This window comes from Colletotrichum truncatum (genome assembly GCF_014235925.2).
Source record: "Colletotrichum truncatum strain CMES1059 chromosome Unknown Contig_0001, whole genome shotgun sequence".
NCBI lineage: Eukaryota > Fungi > Ascomycota > Sordariomycetes > Glomerellales > Glomerellaceae > Colletotrichum > Colletotrichum truncatum.
The window spans coordinates 1,170,980-1,190,750 of NW_027222398.1; the positions used below are offsets into that span (position 1 = coordinate 1,170,980).

At 52.8% G+C, this 19,771-nt stretch overlaps 3 protein-coding genes across 3 annotated transcripts; all 3 read right to left on the reverse strand.

Annotated features, from left to right (window-relative positions):
* Positions 1 to 374: 374 nt before the first annotated feature.
* CTRU02_200283 (aconitate hydratase) lies at positions 375 to 4,580 on the reverse strand (the record flags this gene model as incomplete). The annotated part of the gene is made up of 4 exons (XM_036718283.2): positions 375 to 2,787; positions 3,312 to 3,765; positions 3,819 to 4,394; positions 4,493 to 4,580. 4 exons carry the CDS (start codon positions 4,578 to 4,580, stop codon positions 375 to 377), a joined length of 3,531 nt encoding a protein of 1,176 aa, XP_036589283.2.
* Positions 4,581 to 5,561: 981 nt separating this feature from the next.
* On the reverse strand, positions 5,562 to 8,280 carry CTRU02_200284 (zz type zinc finger domain-containing protein; the record flags this gene model as incomplete). The annotated part of the gene is made up of 2 exons (XM_036718284.1): positions 5,562 to 7,982; positions 8,158 to 8,280. The coding sequence occupies 2 exons, from the start codon at positions 8,278 to 8,280 to the stop codon at positions 5,562 to 5,564; spliced, it is 2,544 nt and encodes an 847-aa protein (XP_036589284.1).
* A 7,720-nt stretch (positions 8,281 to 16,000) lies between these two features.
* CTRU02_200285 (uncharacterized protein) lies at positions 16,001 to 18,142 on the reverse strand (the record flags this gene model as incomplete). Its single annotated transcript, XM_070203665.1, has 1 exon — positions 16,001 to 18,142. The coding sequence occupies one exon, from the start codon at positions 18,140 to 18,142 to the stop codon at positions 16,001 to 16,003; it is 2,142 nt and encodes a 713-aa protein (XP_070062247.1).
* Between the last annotated feature and the right edge of the window lie 1,629 nt (positions 18,143 to 19,771).

Sequence of the window (19,771 nt, forward strand, 5' to 3'; positions counted from 1 at the left end):
ACGGTCTTTTCCCTAATTGTTTCGCTAGCCATATAAGTGTCCAAACACACGGCAACTAGTAACATTCTTTCATCTACAGCTCAGTACATGTTACTGATGACTGACGGACGGCTATCACCAAAGGGTCACCCATCACAGAATTCCTAAAGCTCAACACTCACTCACGTGCGTGTTCAATCGTTTCTCTTATTTGTATACAACCCTAGCTCTATAAATCAAGGCCTCTGGAAACAAAAGACTCTGCACAAGGTATACACAAACGTCAATTTTGTCTTCGCTTCTTTCGCCTTTTAGAAAAAAAACCCAATAAAAAAAAAGAAAGCCATACAAGCATGTATCTCCCATATCCGTTTTCATCTACCACCCACGCCGACTTAGGCCTTGTTGCGCTTAGCGAGCATGCTCAAAGCGCTACCCGCAAGGATAAATCCAGCCTGATCCTTGGTAACGGCGTGCTGCGTAGGGATGAGCACCTCGGAGCCGTCCTTCTTCTTGACGAGCAGTTGCACCTTGCCCTGGCCGCCGTTCTGCAACATCTCGTACAGACCAATGGTGCTAACCTCATCGCAGGCCGCGATCTTGTCATAATCGGCCTCGTTCTCGAACGTCAGGGGCACGACACCCTGCTTCTTGAGGTTAGTCTCGTGGATACGGGCGAAAGATTTGGTCAAGACGACACGGGCGCCGAGGTAACGGGGTTGCAGAGCGGCGTGCTCACGCGCACTACCCTCGCCGTAGTTGTGCTCGGCAACGACGAGCCACTCTTGGCCGCGCTCCTTCCAGCGCTGCGCAAGCTCAGGGATCGTATGCTTGGAGCCGTCGACGTCGTATGCGGCATTGACCTCACCCGTCTCCTTGTTAACAGCAGTGTTGAGCGTGTTTGTGCTGATGTTGGGCAGATGACCCTTGTACTTGAGCCAGGGGCCAGCGGCGGAGATGGTGTCGGTGGTGCACTTGCCAGTAACCTTGACGAGAACCTTGAGGCCGCTCAAGTCGCCCTTGGGGAAAGGGGCGAAGGGCTCGAGGAAGGCGAGGCGCTCGGAGGTCGGGGAGATGGCCACCTTGATATCGGGGTTGGGTTGCTCAGGGGAGATAGCCTGAAGAGCAGCGACACCAGATTCGAAGGGGGTCTTGGGGTTCTCTAGGCCTCGGGGAGGGTCGAAGCGGAACTCCTTGCCGTCGGAGGTTTGCAGCTTGTCAGTCATAGGGTTGAAGGTGGTGGATCCAGCGTACGCCATAGCGGTGACGATTTCAGGGGAAGCGAGGAAGTTCATCGTGCCAGGGTTGCCGTCGTTACGCCCACGGAAGTTACGGTTGTACGACGTAAGGATGGCGTTCAGTTCTCCCTTGGGAATGTCATCTTGGCGCTTCCATTGGCCGATACAAGGACCGCAAGCGTTGGAAAGAACAATACCACCAGCACCCTCAAGAGTTTGCAAGGTACCGTCACGCTCAAGAGTGGCACGGATCTGCTCGCTACCGGGAGTAATGTAGAAGGGAGCCTTGGGCTTCAAGCCAGCCTTCTCAGCCTGCTTAACCATGCTCTCAACCTTAGTCATGTCCTCGTACGAACTGTTGGTACAGCTGCCAATGAGACCGGCGGAAAGAACCTGAGGCCATTGCTCCTGCTGAATAGTATCCTTGAAGTGTGACAGAGGAGTAGCCAAATCGGGGGTAAAGGGGCCGTTGATGTGGGGCTCAAGCTCAGACAAGTTGATTTCGATGACTTGGTCGTACTCGGCGCCCTCATCAGCTCTGAAGTTGAAGCTTCCCCAGTTTCTGTAGCCCTCGAGGGCACGATGTTGAGCCTCTCTACGGGTTTGGAGAAGGTAACGTTCTGAGGCCTTTGTATAGGGGAAGATGGAGGTCGTGGCGCCAACTTCGGCACCCATGTTGCAGATGGTCGCCATACCAGTGGCACTGAGGGTCTCGACGCCTTCACCAAAGTACTCGACAATAAAACCAGTTCCTCCTCGCACGGTCAGCTTGCCGGCCAGGTTGAGGATGACATCCTTGGGGGAAACCCAGTCATTCAGCTTGCCAGTCAGCTTGACACCGAGAACGCGGGGCGCCTTCAGCTCCCAGGGAGCGCCAACGAGCGCCTCGACAGCATCAGCACCACCAACACCAATGGTAATGGTGGACAGACCGCCAGCATTAGGGCTATGACTATCGGTTCCCAACATCATGATACCGGGCAGGGCGTAAACCTCAAGAACCGTTTGGTGGATAATACCAGCACCAGGAGGCCAGAAGTCCATGCCATACTTGCGTCCAGCTGACTCGAGAAAATCGAAAACTTCCTTGTTCACGCTGATGCCATCGACAAGATCACTCTCGGCGCCCTTGGAGCCCACGATCAAGTGATCGCAGTGGATACTCGCCGGGATGGCGGGCTGAGCCAGGTTGCAGGACATGAATTGCAGCAGGGCCATCTGCGCCGAGGCATCTTGCATATTGACTCGATCCGGGTTCAGCTTCAGGTTCGCGCTGCCACGGATGTTACGGCCATTCTCGGTACCGGTAAGGAGCGATTCCTCGGCATTGTCAAGATGGCTGTAGAGGATCTTCTCAGCAAGTGTGAGCCTTTGCTGTCCAAGAACTTGGCGGACTTTGAGGAGGTTATCGTGGAGCTTTCGGTAGGTGTCAGGCTTGATCGACTTGGGCAGAAGTCTACGCATCTCAGCGTCCTTCTGGTCGATGTCCTGCGCAGTGGCGAAGGTTCTCCTGACCGGCAGACATGAGGATCCGGTAAGGCATGGTCGCGTGCGCGTCAAGAACCGCTGTCTTGATGTTAGCCACCTCATTGTTGCACAAGAAGTGATTGTCAGTAGAACCATACCCTCGCGGCGCCTCCAGTTCGACTGGCAAGCTCAATTGGTGCCATCGTCACTGCACACCTCCCTCCCAAGGTAGTGTGTGAGTCGTAGTGGCGGGGTGTGTAATTTTTTGGATTGCAAATTGGCGATGTCGGATTGGAAAGTCTGGGGGAGTTTTACACCATTGTGGGGCAACCCCAAAGCATCCTTGCACTGCCGGCATCGGCGTCGCTGCACCGAGGCAATCCCTGTGCTTAGGAGACGAGCATCTAGAAAACGCACCCGACAGTGAGTGCACTAACTACCAGATCCCAATTCAAATAAGCACACCACAACATGCGAAATCAGCGTCACTCAGGTCAACTGTATGTTCAATGCAAAAAATAACAATTCCCCCAGTCCCAGATGCATATCTATACACAACCCTTTGAAACTCCTAAGTTGCACAAATGATAACTCTTGCGCTGCCCAATGCTTCTCTACTGGTCGTACTCTGAATTCTTCGTACCAATGAAGCCCTCGCTCCGCTCTCTCCTCCTACCCCTAACCTCCTTGAACCACTCACTAAGCGTGTAGCCCCAGTGCCCGGCTACGAGTACGCCGCTCACGACATTGACAATCTTTATCAGGAACTGCAGAATACCGTCTCTGGATTCCTCCACTGACAGCAGAATAGGTTCGATGTCGTACTTGAAGAAGATGCCGGGGATGTTGTGATCGTCGGTTTCCTTGCTTTGCTCAGTGACAGCGTACTGGTTCGTGAAGATGGTGTTGGAGGCAGAAGCAGACTTGCCAACGGTGTAAACGGTAGGAACCACAGACAAGTAGTACTGGAACTTGTGGAAATTAATCCTGGCAAGATTGACAGTTCGGTCCAGGGGGTTGACAAGTGACGGGTAGAATGGGCCGAAAGACATCTCCGAGATGATGTGCGAGAAGTTGAAGGCTGTGAAGATGTCAGTCACTAAATCGCAAGCTCGGGAAACAAGGCCAGCTTACCAGCGTGATCGAGATGATCTCCAAATTCCATATATCCGTGACCTCGAGCTGTGATGTGGAAGTCACCCTGCACTCTGTTCACATCTAAACTACCATAAATGCGGCAGCTGTCGCCTTCTCCCCAAAGCTTGGGTGTTTTCGCCCATTTCGCTCTCTTCTTTCCGATGGCAACAATATCGTGAACGTGCTCTTCACCGAATCCCTCCTCATCGTGCCATCCGGCGTCGGTAACGATCTTGCCCTTACTGTCCCGGCCCAGACGGTGAATGCCCTTGTTGTCAACCCACTGAGACCAGTTCGTCTTGTCGCGAGTCAGCTTGCTGGCCGCGAGGATGCGGTCACCTGCGGCATCCTGCACATTGATGTGAAGATCGTCACAGTGCATCCGCACGACGACGTCCATGTTAATCTGCATCTCGTGTCCAACTCCCTCAACAACAGCGAAGTTATGCGTCTCTGTGCCGCGCCACCATCGAGCGACTTCGGTCCAGAACAGGAAGACTGATATAACAGCCATTGCGACCGTCCACTTGCCGCCGCCTGACGTCCGCGTCACATACTGAGGTTTCGCCTTGGCTGTAAGAGAACATGGGTTAGCGGGTTGCTCCTCGCGTCTATCACTCAAACCTGAGCGCACAACTGCTGTGCAATGACTACCATAACAGAGGACTTACGGAAGGCGTCAAAAGCGCTAACAATGTTCCCCTTCGCCCCAAAGGCATCCTCGTCCATCGCGTGCTTCTCGTCCCAGCCGTTCATCATGACTGGCTGGAATAAGATTCGGATTAAGCGTGTAATTTAGAAAATTCAAGTCGGATTTGAATTCTATAAGCCGCAGGTTTCCTCTAGACAATGCGCTTGTCGTGGTGTGTTTGGCTGTATGGCCGTTGCAGTTCGTTAACGTGTTGCTATGTTCGGCTCGATGCAATTGCCCGCCGTCAAAACTCGGAACCGTTACCGCATGCCTCGTTTTCTGTGCCGTGTTGCTTGACAGAAAGATCTCGAAGCGGCCAAAGGATGATATGTCGAATTTTGCCTCCTAGAAAGTGGGATAGATTGCTCGGCGCAACTATCGTGAAGTGGGAGGACTACTAGCAGAATGCTAAAAGGACACTCTATCCAAAAGTTATCTGCAGACTGCAGTTCAAACCCCCTGTACAGGGGTCCCTAAATGATTGGTGCCGGGTAGCGCAGCTGGACTAAGCGGGGCATGTGCATTGGAGCTTTCAACAGGGGTGCGATTACTTGCACGGGCCTACGGATACCATGTTCATCCATTCCACGTGCAGCATAACGTGCAGCAACGCCAGACAACGAAGACTCTCAAACGGGTGACTAACAATTTTCAAGCTGAACATATTGGCCACATTTCACCAACGTCTTTGTGCAGATAGATGTATGTTGTTTCATACAAGCTAGAGTAGTCACAATTGTTTGCTGCCTAAAACCTACAAGTACCAATCTGTAATCTGTCATGAAGAGCGTCATGGAAACGAGCGTCGTCTCGACCAACCTAAGAGACGAGTGATCGGTCCCTCACGTATATGTGGTGGTGAAGGCCGCTCAGTGCATAACCTACCCACCGGCTACCGCTTCACTGCCGTTGAGACAGGTTCCAAATAAAAAGCAAATCCCCCCAATAACCCTGTGAAAATGAGACATACAAGGAAATCCAGAACCCTTAAAAAGAATCGCCAATCACTCCTAATTCAGTGGGGAAAAGAAACTCGAAAGCCAGTGACTTTACTTCCTGAGTCTCCTTTGCTGTTCCTCAAGGAACTCCTCATCCGAGGCGTCCAGAATGTCGTATTCCTCATCCGTCATGAAGCCGTCGTCCGAAGCATCCCACTCATCGTCCTCAGCGCAATCCTCGAAATCCTCCGCCTCGGAGCTACTAGCGGGAGCGGGAGAGGCCTCGGACTTAACTTCCTGGTGGATGCTGGAAACCGGGGACTCTTTCTCCAACTTGGGGAAGATCATGTTGCTGCTCTGCATTTCGGTAGGAACCTCCTTCGCCTCCTCAACGACAGGCTTAGGGGCCTGAACGCTGACATCGCACCAAAGTCTGTGACCAAACTTCAGACCGTCCTTGGTTGTCAAACGCCAGTAGGAGATGATCTTGCCCTCGCGAGCAGGAGTACGGAGGAGAACGTTGAAGGCGAATTCTTGGCCTGGAGCAAGAGGTGCGTAGCAGACTGTAGACTCAGAAGCGGAGACAAGCTCGGAAATACCAGCGGGGTGGTTAGAGTCGACGTGGCCCATGTAGTCACCACCAACAAACTTGACCGAGCATCCAGCGGGCCAAGCGACCTCGCCATCGTTGCGAAGGACCCAGGTCTGCTCAAACACGTGGTTAGGCGGCAGAATGGTGCCGTCAGCAACGGTATCACGGACGAAGACAGCTGCAAGATCCTGCTCGGTGATGGGCTTCTCGGCAATGGGAAGTGCGGGCTTCTCTTCAATAACTTCCTTCTTTACTTCCGGCACCTTCTTCATTTCAGGCACCGGCTCGGTTGTCTTTTCGACAACCTCCTCCTTGACAGCTGGTTCGGTAGGCTTCACGTCAACAACAGTCTGGACAGTGTTGATGGAAGCATTAGCGGTAGTCTCGGTAGAACGGGAGCTGGTGCGGCGGATGCCACGGTCACCCATCTGTTGCATGCGTTGACCATCGCCGCGCTCGCCAGTGGTGGTGACGGTGACGTGACGAACAGGCGTCTTAAACTTAACAAGAGGGTGAGTCTTGTTGTGGGTGTTAGCTGGGCTAGCTTCGCAGTTAGCACAGAAATCAGTGTCGTGGCACACGGTGCACTTGTAGCGAACGCCGCTAATATAGGTGGGCGCGTTGTGAGCGCGGGCACACAGAGGGCCGTCGCAGCAAATGCCGAAATGGACAGAGCGGCTAACAGCACGGCTGCGGACCTCTTCCAGAGGCTCGTAAATAGGCACGAAGCGGTGATTGGGGTGAACGAATTTGGAGTTCACGATGCAGTCAGCGCAATAGTCCCAGTCAGGGCAGTCAAGACACTTGTGGCGGACACCGGCAATGTACTTGTCACAGCCGTCACAAATGGCATTGTGGCTCTGGTTACGGCCAGGAGAAAGCTTGACCTGAATGTGGCTGGGGACGTGGGCACCTTCGACGGCGGGCACAAAGGGATGCTTGGGATTGTGGCCGTGAAGATCCTTTTCGAAACAGGCGTGGCACAAATCGAAATCCTCGCAACTAGTGCAGTGGAGGAAGCTAGACTCAGGGAGCTCGGTGACGCAGCAGTTGCAAGTACGCATGCTGTACATGGCAGCGCTGAAAACGGGGAGAATTCGGTCGGGGAGAAGCTGTTGGAGCTCGGAAACCCTGACTGGTTCCTTGGTGGGCTCCTTAGCCTTGGGCTTGGTCTTGGGAGCGATGGTCTCCGTTGTGCTGTTGATGATCACACCGTTCTTGACAACACGCTTAATAAGCCAATGGTCGGCACCATAGCAGGTAATGCCCTGGTCGACGCAGTTTTGGCACAGGTCAAAATCGCCGTCGTCGCAAGTTGAGCAGTGATAATGGGCATCAGGAACCGTTTGGTCACAGCTGTTGCAGCACACGGCGAAGTTGGTGCTGGGGTGTGCCAAAGCAGGGCAACGGCCCCAAGAAGACCTTGTCGGCGTAGCTTCGGGAGCAGCGGCGTTGGCGAACCACTGATCACGGGCGGTGATACCCTCAGAAACAGGAATGTCGGGGTTTGGTGGGGTCTGCTCATCATTGATCTTGGCATGTCTTCTGAGGAGAGAAGCAAGGATAGAGGCCTCAAAGTCGAGGCCTGTATCACTACTTGGTAGTTCCTTCTTGGGCTCAACATGAGTGGACTGCCTCAAATCAACCAGCGGCTGCACAGAGATTGGCTCGGAATGCTGTGGTTGCTCCTCAATCTTGGGCTCAGCGGCCGGGGTACTGGGCTCCGGAACGTCTTCGACAGATACTGGCCTGGGAGCCATCTTCTCCTCGGCCACTTTGGTGACACGGAGCTTGAGCTTTTGCTTGGCCTTAGCGGCGCGATAGAGCTGCTTATAAACGGAAACGTTTTGCTTGTCGAGGGTTATGTATGAACCAGCCGAGTCTGAATATCTTTTCAGAACAACATCGACGTCTTGGCTGAGGGCAAGAAGAGAGCGAACCTGTGTTGGAACCAGAGGTCAGCCAGATATTCAAACGCACAGAATTTCGAGTAGTTTGTAGCAGCATTCACGATAAGCCCAGTCTCTATCATAATAAGATATGGCGAGAAACCGCATAGAACTTGATCGAGAAGAGCAGCGCCTTAAGGCAGTGGGAGTAGGAGAAATGACGTACTCTCTCTTCAAGGGTGCTGGGTCCCATATCACGCAGTGGCAGCTTGTGGCGGCGAGTCATTCCCTCGAAGTTGATCTTCAGGGTGACCTGCGTGTCTGGCGATGTTGTGTTGTTGGAAGCCATCTTGACTGATGATGATAACGATTTCTGAACTATTGGTGACAAGCTCGCCGTCGGCCGGCGGGGAGGGGACGACGGCTCCTACGGGTGTTTCACGGGCTGAGCGGCTAAGCACAGTGCACGAGGCTCGCTCGGTCGGGGTAGAAGATGCTCTCTTGTGCTGGCTGAGACCTGTCGGAGCCTATGTGTAGGCGTCGACAATTGATTGTGAGTTAAAATTGGGAAAGAGAAAAAGGAGTAGAAGTAAATCAGTCGTGAAAGACGGAAAGCTGGACAGTGGATAAATGGATGGAAGGTGTGGGAGAGATAGTGACTTAAAGGATGATGGGGATCAGTCGTCAGGTGGAGAAAGAAGGTGAGCAGACGAGGAAGGAGAGACCAGAGCAAGACTGGGCTTGGGTCCTGAGAGGGTGGAGGTGGAGGTGCCAGGTGGGGAGGCTAGGCGGATGATGCGTCTCTGTCTCTGGAAGGTGTCAGGGTATCGGCCTCGACTGGTGCGTCGCGGTGCGGAACGGTAATGGGGGGAAGAAGCAGCAACAAACAAACAGCTCCTGCAGGTGACCTAGATGTGGTACCAGGGAGGGGACTGGGGGCCACTTATGTACAACCAGTCGACAGCGAAGCCGAAACCGTAGTGGGCGGAGGGGAGGGAACGGCAAGCAGGACCAAAGGGACCGTCCAGGCAGTGAATGGCAGGCAGGCAGGAAAGAGATAGCGTCATTCCCACCCGCTGGAGCTAGGATTGGCGGGTTCCATGTCAGTCGGTACCCTCCCACTTCACATCCCTCAGTGAGCTAACCGGTGTGAATGTCGAAGGTGCTGGGTGGATACCCTTGCATTCCGACCGCTGGCCTTCCCCAGGCAAAGAAAAGAGAGGGGCAAGGAAGCACTAGTGTTAATGTGGTTGGCTGGGATGGTTTTACTTCTGGGGAGGTACGGTGGTACCTTTTCTGCGTTGCGGTGACCCTTCCACACCGTTCAGATATTGTAGTTAGTTGGCCACTGATGGAAGAGGCACAGGCACGGAACGGTACTTCCACCCCCTGCCCAAGTGCGAAAGGTGCGAACTGGTTTTCCAAGGGACCTTCCCTCGGCGGTGACGGCTGGGAAGGAGTACGCTTGCGGAGATAGCCTTCGTCGAAGGACAGCCGAGACACCACTAACTTCGACCAAGTCCAGGTGTAAGGTCTACCTAGTACCCTTCAAGTCGCACGCCGTCTCTGCTTTAGCATCTGGCAAACGCCCTCTGTCCTTGCCATCCATGTTCGCCCTTCGGAAACCCACGACTACTCACATGTCACTACAGGCAGGAACAGGCGGACAAGTAACCTACAGCTAGGCAGCCTAGAGACAGCTCAGCTCAGTTTGGTGGACACATGAGGATTGAATAATCACCATGGAACAAGCTCGAAAGAGGCGGTCAGGCAGGATGAAGACCACTCTCACAACGGAGGTAATGGAATCTGTCCTCGGCCTTCTTCGCCTCCCTCAACCTCGACCTTCAATTCTTACGCTGTCCAAAATATTCTGTGGGATGAACCGCTCGAGTCACCGATATCGCCTCCCTCCGCCTTCGCCATCTCGCCATTTCGCCTTAACCAGGCAGACAGAGGCGGACTACTGGCAAGCCACCATGTCCCTGACGAAGTCCTCCAAAAATGACCATCCGGAACATGAATCCTTCCTATCTTTGCCTCCTTTTTTCCCTTTCTCACCCCTCGGCCACTAGGATTCACACATGCACGCCCCCCAGCCTGACTCTTTTTCCTTTTTTTCTGGGTACGAACTACCCTGGGTAAGACGCCATACCCAGTGCTCATTGGCACATGACGGGGGACTGCCCTGCAAACACAAGACTCGGAATGAGGCGAGCTGGAGCCTCGCCGCAAATATTCCCATGTTTACTCTCTACAACAATGCAAAACCAGGCAAAGAGTTTTCCTTAGGGGTTCGTTCGCCGGACTGCGCGGCTTGGTGGGAAGAGCCTCCGGGCTCCTTAATTTTTCATCCATTTGTACTCTCCTCTTACACAATGGCACCCAGCGTTCAGACGTGCTATGTCATCATGCTGGCTCGCCCACTCTCAACTCGGCCGGCCCGGTGATACGGAGCAATTATGCAGCGAATCGTAGTTCCTGAGAAAGAAGTTGCTGCATAGTTGCATAGTCGGTCACTCTCTGCAACGGAAAGATAGCATTACCCGCCCCCGACTTCACCGACTTCCAGCCCCATATGCTTGAGAAGTGGGAGAGAAAGTGCCCAAGTATGTCCTGTGCTGGAGATGCCTAGCAGGTGTGCAGTCTCGCAATAGACTATGCAATATGCAACAAATGCTAGTGCACCGCAGAAATGAGGGTCAAGGTCACAGAGATGACCATTGCATTTGATGCGTTGAATACCAACAAACGCTCTGCAGAATACCAGCCTCATGCAACTATCGCTACCGCTACCGCTACCGCATCCGATCCTAGCGAGCCGGTAGGTTGGGCGGTCTCGATCGGAGGAGAACGACGCGGGAGGGGCGGGTTTTCGAGGCTCCAAGACTCAGGAGAGTCTGTTCACCCATCACCTGAGCCGCCCTATTGCTCAACGCATCAATCATCATCCACTTATCTAAACAGAATAGTCTGGCCAGTCCGTGAATCACTGCGGCGACATAAGCAGCACGCAATCCCGTGGTCTCCATAGGCTTATTGCAACCAGTGAGGGAGGACGAGGCAAAGTGCAACCGACAAGCAAGCCAGGAAATGGCGGCCCAGTGTCTTGACTCGCTCACGTGGTCCCTTCTTCCGTTGCAGATCTAGAAACCATCTAGGAACTCAATGACCTGACAGGCCACCCGGCCAAGCAGCAGCCAGCGAATCAAGCTACTCTAGTTGGCCCTACCTGGCTTCGTCTTGGCACCCAGCATTGCCGTCATCTTCCCAGCGACGGAACCCTCCCCCTCGTTACTTTCTAACTGTTATTCCTTGCCAAAAAAAAAAAAAAAATTGAGTGGGCAATGCGTCCCTCGGGCCACTATACAGGTGAACGCCAGCCTTGTATTACCCTCCCTACTATGAATGGCAAGTGCTCGTGTAAGATCTGCAAGTAGCGGCGCACTCAAAAGCTCGTTCGTGTAAACACCCACCTCCCAAAGATACCAGTAAAAGGGGCAAAATGGACACGACGGCCTGTCGTTCAATAGGATTCATGGCGCCGGCGGCCACCCAACGAGGGAGCTCCAACAGAGGCGGGGGAGCTCTCGGTGAGCAAGCATTTAGTGTTTGGCGGCTGGCTGGCTGGCTGGCTGGCTGGCTTGCTGGTTGAGATCGGCAGAGGGCGGGGAGAAGCAGGACGCGATCAAAGACCTAGACCACGGCCCTAAAGGTCCGAGAGTGCAGCTTGCCATGTTGCTTGTGCTAGCCATTCATCTTCCACTGCAAACTCTTGGGCAGCAAGTTGCCTTGAGTGCTGTTATCGAACGCCTACACCACTTGCTACCTCATTAGTCCACGCTGATTGCTAGTCATGCGAACTCAACCCCCGCCTTTTCCCTTTTCATCAGAGTTCACCAGATCACCGCCCCGCCCAGAAAGTGTCTATAATTCACGGCATTTTCGAGACACCTCGATATGCCTGGAGCCTAAAAGTGTAAAAGGCGTGTACAGAGTTACATCTGCTAGGGTGTTCTCTACGGGCAGTTCGGGCAGGAGAAACCCCACTCCGGACCCGAGGTTCTAATCTTTGAAGCCGACCCCCTTGCCTACCTTGGACCGGATACTTTTCCCCTTTTACCCCGCCGTCGCAGCCCATTAACCATCCAATGTCTAGATAGAGGTAAACGTCAAGCAAGGCACAGACAAAGGAAGCCTCTGGCTTCGAAATCAATCTCACCATAAATCATCCCATAAATTGCCAGAAGGTTACAGCGGATCAAATCCAACCTTGGCCCGTTGCGGGGAGTCAACCAATAAAGAAAGTGCTCCAGGCTTTCCTAGATACGTCATGTCATTGTTCCTTTCTTCAAGTGGCCCTTCATCATGGAAGAGGCGAAAAAGAAAGAGAAGATATCCCCGTCGCAAACGATTGGCTTGTTTCAGAATATAAGACTCGGGCAGAGGAGGGGGTGGGCTACCACCGCAACCGCACGAACGCGTGTTCCTTGTGCCTGGATGGGACACAAGCATCTAGCTTCTAGTAAGCTATTCCGAAGCATTGTTGCCTTCCACTGGCAAAGTGGGTAGTTGTGAGTGTACGTACCTCGATTACGCATTCGATCACCAATCTTCGAACTGCATGGCGGGCAATGGAATATTAAAAATAGGATGTCTCTGCCTGACTTACTGCTCCAGTTAACCCGCAGCGTCCGCCTGGTAACACCCTTTGCTGTCTGCGTATGAGCCTGGGTCGGCGGCCATTTTGCTGATGGTGGTAATGAGAACACTGTAAAGTTGTGTTGCCTCGGACTGACATCTCGTTAGGGAGCTTCATAGTGACGATCAAACTGCCTAGCTCACTCATCAGCGTCCAAAAACTAGCCAGACGACCGACGGTTCCAGACTTGCTAGGCCAGTTGCCAACCAGAACCCTGCAAGCCTACATCTTTCCCCATCCTATTCTATATTCCAACAGAAGTGATACCATGGCTTTCATTCGTTCAAATGTCTCTTCCACCTGCACGCGTTAGCCAGAGTCACTCAAACGAAAGGCGGCATATGCCACGTCAGATGTGCAGCAGACTTATGATTCTAAGGGACCAGAATTCCCAGACGCCAGAGTCAATAGCATTTGTCTCATACACGAGCATACCTAGATTACTAGATTGAAATGAGGCCCAGGTCTCAAAAAACCCCGAGACGTGAATATCCCTTCCCAGGAAGCAAGTTGAAAGCCTACGTAACAGAATGAGCCACACATTGTGCGCCACTAAAGCTCGAGGTGAGACCCCCGGCTCCCTCCCCCCTTCAGCCGCATGACGTCGCGGTGTAAGCTGGCTCGCTCACCTATGGCGGCGGGCTTCCAACAGAAGAGTGATGTCGGCAGTCTTGTATGCTAGGAAACGTCATGACATTTCACTTTCTAAAGCAATGTTCGAAATTGGTCTTGGATCATGTCGGCTTCCTGTCAACCCGACCTAACTTACTACCGGTTGTTGTCTCCTCGATCGTAAGATGGAACTTGTTCTTTGTGCCCATTGTGTGAGCTATGTCTCAGCACACAGCTGGTGACCTGATCTGATTAGCTTCCCTAAGGGATGGGCATGCAGTATCCCCGCCCATCAGGTTTTCTTCACCGATGCCGCCTTCAGAATCATGTATTGTTATTCGATGTTGTCAAGCATAAGGAAGCTGTCACCCAACCATGCTTTGACGCTCGTCTACCGTCATTATATCGTAAATACTGCGAGTTCTCAAACTAGCGCGGAGAACTGCAGGTATGCTGTACGGTTTGCGTCCGGAATATTAAGCGTGCATACCAGTGATTGGTATGGATCTTCGTTCTGTGTGGATGGTCACCTTCTGGGTTCATTTTATATTCAATCATTCATCACTCTTTCCATTTTGTATGTTGCCAATGCTCTTGGCTATTTTAAACCCCTCTTTCAGAGAACCTTATCTACCAACAAAGTGCGGAAATTGTATGCAACAATGTATCCTGGCGAGTACATCTTAATGTAAACGGAGTCGGGTTGTTCATAAGAGAAGTATGAGCGTGGATCCAAGTGACAATTCACAGCGTATTGAGACTTCGAAGAATGGCGTCACCTGGCCACCAAAGATATTAATTTACGCACGTAGATATATATAAACCAAAAATCCCTGTGTCAAGGAGAAGCTGGCAAGATGCAGGATATCTTGTAACTCAGCTTTTCTGGCATTGCAGTTGAGTCTCGAGCTACCTTCCGCAATATCACACGAGTAGCAACAGCAGGCGTTAGAAACCGAGCTTCCTATGAGCATTATATTACAATTGGGAGATGATAGATTTGTAAGTCTTCACAGGGATGTATCTCGACCATTCGCAAAACCCTCCTTCTCATCAAGTACACGTTCAACTGGATAGGTTGTGATGTTGATGCAGAGGGAGTTATTAGTTTGGCCGAACCGCAGAGAGAGGGAGAGAAATGATTATGAGTAGCAATTTCCATCCAAGGTAGAAGAACAGTTCTGATAAAAATTAAATCGCTTCCCATATGGAAGTCTTGGTTGACCTGAAGACTTCCTATGCCCCGTCTTCCTCCATTCAGCATACTCAACCATTATAAGACCCCCCGAGCTCCCGTTAGGGTGCTGGCCATCTATTACCCCTGCTCGGTGTCTCTCCTCTAAAAGACCATCTAAACAGGCCAATTTGGTTCTGCAGGACTCGAAAGCCAGAAAACCCAATTTGATCTGATCCACGAAAAAATCGGAACCAGGCATCACCACGCAAGGGCAAGATAATCTCAACTAGAGTAGTTGGCCTAAAGGAGTGGCTAGTTCACAAAACACTTATAACTTACTTTGAATTTCGTCAAAGGGAGACATATTGGCACAGCATCATCGATTTCTATAACGCCAGTTCTCGCCGCACAGAGGTTAAGAAAAAAAAAAAAAAAGGCATTTTTTAAATAGATTAACGGCTGGAACAAGACGACATACACTATCGCAGTGTTGCCAAACGACAACCAACCACCAGACGGTGCCCTCCGCCATCTACCCTCCCGTCTTCCACCTCACCAGATCCAAGTAACAGTATCTCCCCGACGTCATCTTCGCTTCACAGACTCTCAATCGCCCTTCTGCCTGCCATAATCCAAGTATTCAGAACTTTTTCCATCGCAATGTCCCAACATGCACACCTAGGACTCGAAACAAAACGGGAAATAGAAGAGACGTAAAGAGGAAAGATTCTAGGCATCGTGCGGTCATGACAATAAGGACACATAAAAAGGTGGGACTTAACGACTATACCCCAGTAGTAAGGAATGAAGGAAAGGAACGTCTAGGTAAACATCGACCGAGTTTGAGTTTTGAGACAGTAACGAAACTCCCCCGTAGAGCTTGCGTGGGAGTTGGTAATCATAGAATTTGAAAATGTATAGACGCTTGAAAAATCGACCAAAAAGAAGAAAAGCATTGCACACGTTTGAACCTCCCCCTCGCCGGATAAAAAACCCCCCATCTGTAACCATGGACACGGAGAAAGTAAGAGAACAAAATTGCAAATCGGAAAACGCCAAACGCATGGAGTAGTAATGATGGTAGAGGAAACTCGGGAAAGGGTTAAAAAGAGGGTTTGGTTTGGGAATGGGAGGAACTTCTTGAATTCGAGAAAAGGTGTAGGGTTGTAAAACCATGGGACCTCGAGACTGTCCTGCGCTGTTGACCCTTCCGTCTCTCCTCCCTCCTGATCCATAATTCGCATGGCCTTCTTTTCTTTTCTTCCTATCAGATACTTGCGAGCGTGTTGAAATAACAAAAAGGGAGAGTTCGCGAAATTCTCGATAACGATTCCCTCGCACGTAAAGTGCGGTTCAACAAGGATCAAGAGCGCCCCTAGTCCTAACAATACTACAATCATAGAGAATTCAACACCCATCGCTGCGTGGAATTCGTCCTGCCCCTTTGTCCCCGCCCAGTCGTCCGACGAGAAGAGGGTATAGCGACGACCGGAAAAGCCGACAATGAGAATTACAAGGATAATGGAGAAGGTGTTACGGGAACGAAGGAACCATGGTGATAGATAGCTGCCCATAATCCTACTGCGAGTAGTAAACCATCCCAGGAGCAGGCTGCTGGTAATAGAAACCATCCGGGCTCGGCGTGATTCCGCCCATGCCGCCAGCACCGGGTCCGAATTGCGGAGGAGGTTGATAGCCCTGGTAGGCGTTCATTGGCGGGAGCTGAGTCGCATCGTAGTAGTACACCATACCGTTGACCTCCTGAGCAACCAAGTTAGGTCCTCCTGCAGCCTGTCCGTTTGCTTGCGCACTTGCAGGGTCTGCTTGGCCCTGTTGAGGGAAACCCGAGACCTGGCCGTGTTGTGTCGAAGGAACGAATGACGGAGCCGAAGGGGCCATATTATTGCCGTTGTACTGTCCAGGATAGTAGTACGGCTGTTGATGCTGCACCATGGGGTAAGATTGATTATAGAAATTCTGTTGCGGCGGGTATGCGTTCGGCTGGAAAGGAGCAGCGTGGATTGCCCTTTCAGGGATCTGAGACAACGGCGTACCAGTTGAGTGCTGCGTGGGGTAAGATGGCTGCCGTGAGTGGGCTTCCTGAGGGATGCCATTAGACACCTGCACAGGAACCTGTTGGTGGAACGCCTGCTGGAATGCCTGCGGACCTTGATTGAGGGTCGGTGATTCGATGTTAGTGACTGACACGGCCTTTTGCGGGCGGGGCTGGTGCATAGGAATTTGGTTTGGTCTGTTCTCCTGGAATGCTGGCTTCTGGGGCAACGGGTGCGTTTGTGGCTGCGGCAAGTCGCTGATTGACGTCTCATTTGGCTGCATGGGAATGCCATCCTGCCCAATGAATGGCTGATTAGGGTAGTTTGCAGGCGGCAGCCGAACAACAGGTCTGGGGTTTTCGACGGGAATGGGTGGTCTTGACATGACTGAGCCAGTGGGCGAGAAGAGGTAATCCCGTCCATCAGGTGCCAACGATGAGCGCCGACTAAGACCAATGCTCGGCGAGTAGGCGCTGCCGTAGTAACTTCCACCAAATACGCTGGTCCGTCTAGAGAAGCCTCCGATGGAGCCAAGACCGGAACGAGGCTTGCCCCGGGTTCGCTGCTGGTTCGGCCGCATCGCACGCGGAATGAAGATGAAGGAGCGGTCGACGGCGGGGAAGATATACTTTGGCGGGTTGTCGGGCAGGGAGATCCGAACGGGTTTGTCGCGACGCAGAGGCGGACGGTGGTCCGGGAGTTTGGTGTACTGTTTGACTGGCATGCTAAACGCAGCCGGGCCTTTTCCTATGGCAGGGAGGGACACCCTGACCTGCACGTTACCGATGTGTCGCTCGGTCGACAAAGTCCTGTTGATTGGGGTCGGGTTGGACGGGCATGTCGGGATGAAGCCGTTGCCGTTGGCCGGCCCCTCTTCTTCGGGCAGATGCCTTGGTTGTCTTGAGGGTAGCGGGTCGGCAATAGCCTCATGCATATCATGAGCCCATTGGCCACTTGTCAGAGGATCAGTTGGACTGTGTAGTTGACTGAGGGGGTTAGCTAGAGTACGAGTAGGTAATTGTTGCTGGGCAGCATACTTCATCGGTGCGTAAGGGCCTCCGATGCCTCCGCCCCGACCACGTCCGCGGCCTCTACCAAAGGGTCGGAAGCCATTGGCAGAGGGTCCGGCGTGGCGGTGGTCGTGCATAAAGAAGGCCCCTCTGTTGGGAACGAAGGCGGGGTCTTCGTCTCTTCTCCGCTTGTATTCCTCATGCTCCCGACGGCGACGTTCGCCGACGGGCTCGGTAGGGCGGGATGAGTGAGAGCTAACGATGAGGGGGGCGGAAGACTTGGGCGGCGATGCACCAACGTCATCCAGCTGAACCTCTTGGACGGCATCGGGATGGTTGTCGATGGAAAGGCCCTGGAGCATCTCGTCGGCATCAGATACAGCCTGAGCCTGGTTGTTGGTCTGGGCCGAAGGGTTGCGGCCAGCAGGCTTTGCATTTCCATTCCCGGCTGACTTCCTCGCGTTCGGGGCAATGGGGGAGGCTTCGTCGATGTTGCTCGTATCGCTATCGTTGCCGTGGTCGTGGTCGTCGCTGATAATGGAACCTTCGGTCATGGAGTCATCATCGAGATCGATCTGGTCCGGTCCACCCTCTCCGTCTTCCTCATCCTCGATGCGTCGTCGATGACCAATCTTTCTGCGTCGAGGAGCCGCCATGGTGAAGCTTGGTAGGAGCTGCCTGTACCTTTCGTCGGGGTTGGTTCGGTGGCAGGGTGATGCTCAGGTTGACGGGCAGGGGATGCTCGGGGAGCAGAGGAAGCGGCGGGATGATGTCGAAGGAATCATGCGATGCTTGCCAGGTATCGTGATAAATGGAAGAGGGTAAAGCAAGTACCGCCCTGCGGTTGGCGAAGAATGAGGGCGACGGGTAAACAGATAGCCAAGAGGCGTATTAAAAATAAAATACAACAGCGGCGTTGCGGCGTTGCGGCGGCGTCGGCAGAAGCAGTAGCAACAGCAACGGCAGCAACACAGCTTGTCGGGCAGGTTGATTGCAGCGCAGAGCAGAGCGAGGGAAAAAACCGCAATGCAGTGCACTAGCTGAGCTGGGCCCGTATCGTCTCCTCTGACCTCTCTGCTTCTAATGAAAGAGCAGATGAAGGGTGGAAGTCTAAACGGAGGAGAGGTGCGAGAAGGAACCGCAGGGGTGGAGTTGGTGGTGATAACAGAAGGGAGGGAGGATTTCGGCCAGACGACAGGAACAAGCAAAGGCAGACACTGGACTGGAGCGGACGGGCGACGGGCGACGGGTCCAGGTTCTAGACACGGGCACACACACACATGCACACATACACCCGACATACGTACATACAAAACGGACCGCAACGGGTGGGCAGAAGATTCGAGCGTGGTGCTATTTTTTTTTTTTTCCCTTCCCCTGGTTGGCCTGGCCCGTGGCTGGAGCAGAGCAGTTGCTGAGGCACGTTGCTGTGCTGGCTGTGCTTCCGTATGTTGGGCGCCCGTGTTCCCCCAAAACCTCCAGTTAGTTTCCAGCCAGTAGGATCCCACCCTTGGGACCGATGTCCGGGACGTGCCACGCTGGTTTGGGCCGACTTGAGGCCTAGCCCACCTGGACCACTGGACCTGCTCGCTGTGGAGGACAGCTCTCGCCCACTAAATCCCACCTCATTATTCAACCTTGGGGCCTTGGTGAAGCATCCATGCATTGTCTTCCAAGAATAGCCTCTCCACCAATCCGGAAGCGTCACAGTCCTTCGAGGGGCCCGCTTTTGGATTTGTTTCGTGATTGCTTGTTTGGCCGTCCGTTGTAGAACAATTCACGGTGTCATCCATGATATCAGTCAGTATTCCGTACTGAATGTTCGGCTGCTCTTTTATCTTCTGCCGTTTATCCAGCTCAATCTGTACCGCCATAAATCACAAAGACATATTCAATCACCACAAAATATCTAGCATGTTGGAACACCATAGAGCTATCCCAGTAATGCTCCATCTGTGCGTGGTAATCGGATACTTCTTTAAACCCCAAGTCGAAGTGCCCGCTTACCGTTTCAAGTCTTGCGACGCTGGGACGGTCAAGGATCTGGCCAACCTCGCACGGAACCTTACTCGGCGTGCATACCATGTGCCTCCTAAGTCTGGGATGGGATGACAACTGGTGATCCGGAAATGAACAAGCCTAAACTGACGCCTAGAGCAACGCAACTAAGAGCCAGCACTGTCGACTTGACTAGCTCAGCTAATCTCCATCAACTGCGAGTTCTCACATGATCAAAATACCCAACATGAGCGCCGAGTAGAACCTAACTTCCGGTTCAGATTGTC